Source organism: Neovison vison, chromosome 7 (genome assembly GCF_020171115.1).
Source record: "Neovison vison isolate M4711 chromosome 7, ASM_NN_V1, whole genome shotgun sequence".
Lineage (NCBI taxonomy): Eukaryota > Metazoa > Chordata > Mammalia > Carnivora > Mustelidae > Neogale > Neogale vison.
The window spans coordinates 109,023,230-109,031,395 of record NC_058097.1 but is presented as its reverse complement, the minus strand read 5'-3'; the positions used below and the strand labels follow the sequence as shown (position 1 = coordinate 109,031,395).

The window sequence follows — 8,166 nt, the reverse complement described above, 5'->3', positions numbered from 1 at the left end:
GTGACCTTGAGCAAGAACCTCCCTCTTTCTGGGCCTTGTGCCTCATCTGCATTAAGGAGACTGGACCTTGAAGTTCTCTGCTCAAGTGTCCTCCTAAGTCACTTCTCTAAATATGTGCCTCCAAGTCCCAAGGGAGGGGGCCTTTTGTGCCTCTGGTTTCAGTTTTCGAGAGTTACTCTAACTTTTTTTTTAACATCCCATGCTCAGAAAATATATATTTCTTTCCATAGAGCTTTAGAGTCAGGACCAAAAAGGTCACCTTGTCCATGTTCTCGTTTGGCCAATGAGGACACAGCGCTGGAGCAGGCTGCTAGAGAACCAGCCCACTGGTTTGTCAACGGCAGGGGCAGGACGCTTCTCTTTCCATCTGAGTACTCTGAGTACTCCGCCTTTGGGTGAATAATTGACAGCGTTTTGCGGGGTTTTCTGCAGCAAATTTTCCAACCTTGTCTCTGTTGGGAACTGAGCTGAACAGCAGTGTAGCAAGGAAACTCCAACGCCATCCATCCACACACACCCAAAAGCAAAACCAGCACAATCTGTCACATACCTGAGCCCCAGCAGGATCTGGGCCGCACACTTCCGAGGGCCCCGTCCTTCGTTGCTCTAGAGGCGGAAACGAGCACCCGAGGGAGCGGGAGGCAGCGGAGACTAACATTTACAGTCGAAGCAAATTACTTAATTGCCCTGAGCCTGTTTCCTCCTCTGTAATCTGCACGTAACAATACCTACTCAGAGCTGTGTCTAAACATACTAGGTATTCAAACGTCCATGTCCCACACACACACACACATTTTCAGGACTGCACCGTCACCATCCACAGTGTCTTAGTGGGTGATACTCAGCCAACGTTTGGTTCCCCTATCCTCTCAGGATGCTTGCGCCTTCTTCTCTCCTCCGAACAACATACATTAAAGGCTCAGGAATGCAAAATGTAGCACTGCCCAAATCACAATTAGTGAAGCAGAGCCACAGAAGGGACGATCTAAACCCAAGGGATGGGCATTTCTGATTGCTTGATATTTAGCGTGGCCTGCCTCTTGGAGATCACGGAATGTTAGCTGGGATGGAGCTTCAGTCTTCCAGGCTGCTAGGGACTAGGGGAGATCCAGAAACCAGGGGATGAGGGTCAAGCCTGGGGTGGCAGTGAACGAGGATAGGAGGACAACGACTGACAGATTTGGGTGGGGAAGAAGAGTCAGATCCTAAGACACACCCACGGTGCTGGCCCTGGGAACAAGGGGAAACAAGGCATTCTCCATGAGAGGATGAGCCTGGGGACTTGTCTTTAGCAGGAAGGTCACTGCATGTTCCAGCGACAATGAAGAGGCTGGTCTGGCTGGACTGGAAGTTTGAGCTAGAGAACTAGCAGGAGAGAAAGCTAGAGAGCCAGGAGTCCCAGAATGTTCCAGCCAAGCTCAGGCTGGCCTCGCCCTTCCTGGTGGCAGAAGAGCAACAGAGAGTCAAGGAGAGACAACGGTGTGTGGGGTCAGCATGGGGGAGTTACAGGAGTTACAGAACCATGCTCTCAGGAATACAGGCAAGAGCCCGAGAGAGCTCAAAACCACTGGAGAGTCACCCTAAGTTCCCCTTGCCAAGAGGATGGCCACGGACAACAGCAAAGCCAGAGAGCAGCTTCCCACCCAGCCTCTGGAAGACTGTGTGCTCACAAGTGAGAAGACAAATAATGTCTTAGTGTCATCATGGAAATACTTTTGACCCCTCAGACCTTCTAAAAGCAGTCCCCATCCAAGGGCCAGGAGAAAAAGGTGTGCCTCCCCCTATATACAAGCAACACAGGACCCCCAATGCATGTATGGAGGAGAATCTGGGGGTGCATTTTCTCCCGAGTACAAGGACAGCCGCGTGAGGATCAGAGAATCCGTCTCCTTTGTTTCTTCTCTCCCCTCTGGATTCCTCACTGGTTCCCACTGTTGCCAAAACCGCACCAGCCCCAGTGGAGGCTGAAAGAGGTGTGTCCTCCAAAGCCTGCTTTTGGATTTCCCCAGCGCTAGATTCAGCTCATGGCTCTGCACCACACCAGCTGTGTGACCCTGGGGAAGCCTCAGTGCCGTCATTTGTGAGATGGTTATGCGACCTTGTAGTGTGGCCTAGGGAAGGAAACAACAGGTAAAGCCTCTTGCCCAGGGCCGACTACATAACGTTCTACAAATGGTCCAGCCACAGAAAGGATGCTGCCTCCCTCGTCCTTCCCTGCCCAACTCCCCCAACTCCGCACGAGCATGGCTAACACAAACCAGGTTAACAAGTCCTTTCTTTTCTCCCTGCAGACATCTGGGCCAGACTGGGTTTTTCCAGAGATAGTCGTCACGGAGGAAGAGGCATGAAGTGGTCTGGTTCACAGAGTGTGGGTTTTCTCTCCCGCAGCAGCAGATGGCACCAAAGGCCGGGATTCACAGCCCAGGGGGGCTGCCCCTGCCCACCTTGTAGGAGGACTTGGCCCCTCTTCCTTCTTCTCTGCCTTTTCTTTGCAGGCTGAAGGGCCTGGGGCAGAGGCAGCCAGCCCCTCCAGCTCCCCTAGTCACATCAGCATGGACAGAAGCAGCCCGTGCACACCATGGGCTTCCTGGACTGGTCCTGGCCACACCTGTTCGCTCAAGGGGCCTCCCAAAGACCTGGGCTTGGCTACTGCCCCAGATGCGGGTGGGAGAACAGCTGGTTTTGTCCAGACCCCTCAGGGTGCCTAGGCCTAAAGCTGCCAAACCCTCACACCCAGCTTCCAAGGCTCCCTTATGCCGACATGGTCCTCCTTCCCTCCCAGCACCTGTTGGGTGCTCCCTTAATACTTGGGGTGAGGTGAGGAAAGGGGGTGTCCAGCTCTCCTGATCACACCCCCCGATGAGCACCTAGTTTCTTCTGCTGGGTGTTCTCAATCATGAGCTGTGCCTTTAAGGACCATTGCCCTGAGCCAAGCTCTTGACCTTAGCATCCTCAGCTGAGTTGGATTAAGGAACCATTTCATGCCTTTGCAAATTCCTTCTGGCTGCTTCTTTCCCCAACACAGGGACGGAGTAGCCAGTGGTCTGAACCAATCGGCCAAGGGCGGTCTGAGAGTCCATCTAGCCCGGCAGCCCCTTCCCGAAGGGAGCAGAGGCTGCCCCTCTGATAGGCAGTTTGGGATCAGGGAGTGAGCCCTTGGCGGCCTTGGGCGATCACAGGGACTCCCAGAAAGCCATGCAGAGCCTTGAGCCATGAAGGAATGCTCAGATGTCATCCTGTGTGTGGAGGCGACAGAACTGAGCAAGGTAAGGGTCACATAGGACTGCTCTCTCGAGACCCAGATCCCTGCCTAGGGCTGGCCATGTCCGGGGGCCATGCTGGCCTGGCAGTGCGGCCACTGGCCCTCAGCCCTCCAGTCTTTCCCTTCCAGACTGAGTTCTGCAATCCTGCTTTTGAGCCTGAATTGGGGCCACCTTGCCCTCCAGCAGCCTTCCGGGAGGATGCCAGCCACAGCATCCCAGCTCCCCAGCATGGTAACCATCTCAGGGAGTGACCTGCATGGGGGCGGGGCGGGGGGGGTTGGACAGAGAAACCCAGGAACCGAGAACAGTATGAGGGTTGCCCAGGGAGCTCTCAAGACCCCACCCCACCCACCCACAGGCCGGCGCTCCCGAGGGCTGCAGCCGGACTGCCACTTCTCCTGGCTGTGCGTCCTCCTGCTGGCCGGCCTGCTGCTCCTGCTGCTTGGGCTCCTGGTGGCCGTCATTCTGGCCCGTGAGTACCTGGCCCTGCCTGGCAGGAGGGCTTGGGGATGAGATTCCACAAGCCATTCTATCTGTCACCTCTGGGGAACCGGCTCCTCTGAATCTCACTCCCCCCTCTTCCCACCTGCAGAGTTGCGGGCTACACCCCTGTCTGGGGCCTCTTATCCGCCACTGCCTGCCCAAGGCCTGACCCCCAGTGGGACCACCCCCCCAGCCCCCACCAGCCCTTCCACCACCACCACGTCTCCGGCATCTGGGAATCCCAAAGGACAGCCGGAGGAGGCAGGCATGAGCCCCTCACCCCAGCCCAGTGAGTACCCAGGGAAGATCCTTCTGGAGAAGAGCCCAAGATGGCAGGAGGATGGCTGGGGGGTGGGGGTGGTAAGTGCAGGAAGGGGAGCCTTGGAAATAAAAGGGTCTCGCTCCTTTTGACCTCAGAACTCGAACTCTAACCTTCTTCTCTGCAGCCTGTGGGGGACTCCTTCCTGGCCCAAGGGGCTTCTTCAGCAGCCCCAATTACCCAGACCCTTACCCACCCAACACCCACTGCGTGTGGCATATCCAGGTGGCACCAGACCACGCGATACAGCTCAAGATTGAGTCGCTCAGCATGGAGAGTGTGGTCTCCTGTCTTTTCGATCGCTTGGAAATCTCCCCTGAGCCTGAAGGCCCCCTGCTCAGGTGGGTGCACTTGCCCCCAGGAGATCTCACCCCTGCTCTGCATCACTGTCCAGAGGACAGAACAGGGAAGCAGCCACGGAAAGGGCTGGCCTGGGAGGAAACCGAGGGACCCAACCTTGGGGCCCAGCTCTGCCTCCAGCCTGCTGCATGACCTTGGGGAGGTCACTGCCGCTTGCTCTCTATCGGATGGAGCTCCCACCTCTGTTGCCCATGAATAGATGCCCACAAGGACGGATGTCAGGAAAGTGAGAGCTCCCTGGGAAAGGAAAGGACCCTTTTGGACCCCATCCTCCCCAGGTCAGGGCTGGAGGCAGGAGGACCACAGGGCCCAGGCAGCCTCCACTCTGGCTGGCCCTGAGCTCTGAGCCTCTGTCACCCCCAACCTGGCTCCTTGCAGAGTGTGTGGGAGGGTGCCTCCCCCCACACTCAACACCAACGCCAGCCGCCTGCGGGTGGCCTTCGTCTCCGACAGCAGCGTGGATGGATTTGGCTTCCATGCCTGGTACCAGGCTGTGGCTCCCGGCACCGGTGAGTGTTCCGCCACCCCGCCTCCGGCTGCCTCACAAGCTTCCACTTCCCTCCCCTCCAGACATTCCCAGCCCCAGCAAAGGGGTTGGAGACTCTGGGAGGTTCTGAATCCAGACGCCCCTCCCCAGGGAGCTGTGCTCCTGACGAGTTCCCCTGTGACCAGCTCCTCTGCCTGCTGCCTGACTCAGTGTGCGATGGTTTTGCCAACTGTGCTGATGGCAGCGATGAGACCAACTGCAGTGCCAAGTTCTTGGGTACGGGCCCCACCAGGCGCAGGGCGCGTACTGTCTATGGGCATCCGACCCAGGTTCGGCCGGGACTCCCCAGCTCTGGCCCAGCCCCAGACTTGCCCGGATATTCTCCTGGCCCAGAAGCTGCTTCCTTGTGGGACTGGCCCAGGCTCTCCCCTGTGGTCCCTGCCTGGCCAGTGGGCCAAGGCCCAGACCCTGGCAGACTCCTGAGCTCCTCCTCCCCTCTGCAGGGTGCGGGGGGAATCTGACTGGGCTCCAGGGCACTTTCTCTGCCCCGGGCGACCTACAGAGCTACCCTCACCAGCAGGTAAGGGAGTGGGGCAGACACACACGGGTTAGTGTGACCTGGAACAGTGTGGGAGGTGCTGCCCGGCTCTTGGGAATGTCAGAGATCCAACAGGCAGCAAGGGGCGGGGGCAGTCCTTAGTGCTTACTGGGTAGCCTGTAAGCACTTAGTGCTTACTGGTAGCTCCACTGATGCAGAGAGCTTGGTGGGCTGCCCGCTTCCGCACCCTGCCCAGCCCCCTGCAGAGAGAAAACCCTTCTGGAGCCCTGCCTGGATGCCCAGAGCGGGACGGGAGAAGGAGCCCTGACCCCCTCCCTCCGTACCCTCCCCTAGCTCTGCACCTGGCACATCTCAGTGCCTGCAGGACACGGCCTAGAGCTGCGCTTCCACAACTTTAGCCTGCAAGCCCAGGAAGAGTGCAAGCTGGACTATGTGGCCGTGTATGAGGCCAGTGACGCGGGGGCCCTTGGCCTCCTAGGCAGGTAGCTGCCCGAGCAGGAGCCCCGGAGAAATTCCATCCTCCGCTGTCTGATGGTCAAGGCCTCCCCCAGATTCACCCTGCCCTCTCCCTGTCCCTGTCTTCTGTTCTAAGCCAGAGGTCTCTCTACTGTCACCCTAGGAAGAGGCTTGTCCTTCCTCAGCCCAAAGCCTTTGTTCAGCTTTGCCCCTGTGCAGAAGGTCATTTCCCGGTACCCTCCCTACCCGGTTCTCCTGCCCCGTGCGGCCCACTCCCACTTCCCCTCAAACCCTCACTGGTGTTTCCCATCTCTGACTGGCTCAAGTTCAAGCAGTTTGCTTAATTCTTTGCCAACCGAATGTGTGTGTCTTTCTCCCAGGCCGTAAATGCCATGTGTCCTATCCCCTCAGGCCCGCCCCTGGGCACCAGCTCGGGAAGGCCCGCGGGAACAGCCTGGGTGGGCCAAGGCTCCCCTGCCCAGGCCCGTTCTCTGCCTCGAGCAGGTTCTGCGGAGCAGAGCCTCCGCCTCGCCTCATCTCCTCGCACCAGCAGCTGGTGGTGCTCTTCAGGACAGACCGTGGCATCAGCACCGGGGGCTTCTCTGCCACCTACCGGGCCCTCAACACCACTGAGAGTAGGTGCCCCTGGGGGTGCGGGTGGGGGCAGTGGAGGCACCTCCAGGAGAACGCGGAAAGCCTCCAAACCCAGTCAGAGGACCGCGAAGGTAGTATGGGGGTACAGGCCTATCCCAGGGCACTGCTGTGCCCCCTATGCCTGCAGATCCCTGTGGCGCCAGCGAGTTCTCCTGCCGCGACGGAGGGTGTAAGAGTCTGCAGTGGACGTGTGACACATGGAGACGCTGCCCGGACAGTGGTGATGACAGCTGCAGCAGCCCCTTGTTCCCACCCCCAGGTGAGAAGCCCCCTCACCCCCAGAGCACCGCAGTAGGGGGAGGGGAGGCCGGAGTAGGCTGGGGGCCCATTCATAAAAGCCCCACTGGCACATTTCATCACAGCCCACCTATGTCCGACCCCACCCTCCGCATGGGGAGACTCCGCAGAGTCCGGGGAGGGATTCTCCCCCTGGGCTGGTGACGGTACCCGACACCACCCCCAAGGGAAGTGGGGATCTGGGAGTCAATGATTGGGGCTTCAAGAACCAGCCCAGCCTGGTCACACAGAGAACCCCTCTGCACAGTCCACCTCGGAGAGGAAGCTGAGGGGTGCCTGGCTGGCTCAGTCAGCAGAGGATGTGACTCTTGATATTGGGGTCACGAATTCAAGCCCCACATTGGGTGTGGGGCCTACTTTAAAAAAAAAAAAAAAGAGAATGATGAGGATGATGATGAAGTCAAGAGCAGGGGAGTTCCTTCCAGATGCCAGCAGTCCCTGCCGATATCAGTGCCCCGTGCTCCCGAGATCAGAGAGATTCCTCCTGCATGATGCCCAGGGCTGACAAAGGATGTTTGGGCGGGCTCTTGAGGATAACGGGCACCCGTGATGTGTGCAAAGCATGTCTCTGTGTTATCTCCTTTGAGTCCCACCACAACCCCCAAATGACCCAGAGAGAGCATTTTGGTGACTTGCCCAAGGTCGCCAGCCCATGTACCCACTCCTGTGATTCTCTTACAGAGCTGGCTTGTGAGCCCGTCCAGGTGGAGATGTGCACTGGTCTGAGCTACAACACCACGGCCTTCCCGAACATCTGGGTGGGCATGGCCACCCAGGAGGAGGTGGTGGAGATCCTCAGAGGTTATAAGGTGCTCTGGGCAGAGATTAGCAGGGACCCCCAGGAAGTGGAGGGAGCCTAGTGGGTGGGGTGCCTGAGGGCTGATTTCCTACTTCCACAGAGCCTGACAAGTCTGCCCTGCTACCAGAGTTTCCGGAGGCTTCTCTGCGGACTGCTTGTGCCCCACTGCACTCCCATAGGCAGTGTCCTTCCCCCCTGCCGCTCTGTCTGCCAGGAGGCTGAGCGCCAGTGCCAGTCTGGCCTGGCTCTACTGGGTACCCCCTGGCCTTTCAACTGCAACAGGCTGCCCGAGGCAGCTGGCCTGGAGGCCTGTGCCCAGCCCTGACCCCAAGCTGGGCCCCTGCCCCTCTGCCCGCCTGTCCACCTCTGCCGATCAGGCTAGGCAGGCATGGGACAAAAGAAGGAGGACCAGCCTTGGACTCTGGCCAACCTCTCTGGAGCCTCCCAGGGAGGGGAAGAGGAGTCGTTGGAAGGGCTAATGGAAGCTTC

At 58.7% G+C, this 8,166-nt stretch overlaps 1 protein-coding gene across 1 annotated transcript; it reads left to right on the top strand.

Moving 5' to 3' along the window:
* The first annotated feature begins 3,212 nt into the window (after window positions 1–3,212).
* On the top strand, window positions 3,213–8,002 carry LOC122913992 (membrane frizzled-related protein). The gene is made up of 13 exons (XM_044260637.1): window positions 3,213–3,266; window positions 3,392–3,494; window positions 3,622–3,735; window positions 3,856–4,035; window positions 4,193–4,406; window positions 4,804–4,934; window positions 5,063–5,188; window positions 5,416–5,492; window positions 5,805–5,953; window positions 6,432–6,562; window positions 6,709–6,840; window positions 7,560–7,687; window positions 7,778–8,002. Exons 1-13 carry the CDS (start codon window positions 3,213–3,215, stop codon window positions 8,000–8,002), a joined length of 1,764 nt encoding a protein of 587 aa, XP_044116572.1.
* The last annotated feature ends 164 nt before the right edge of the window (window positions 8,003–8,166 follow it).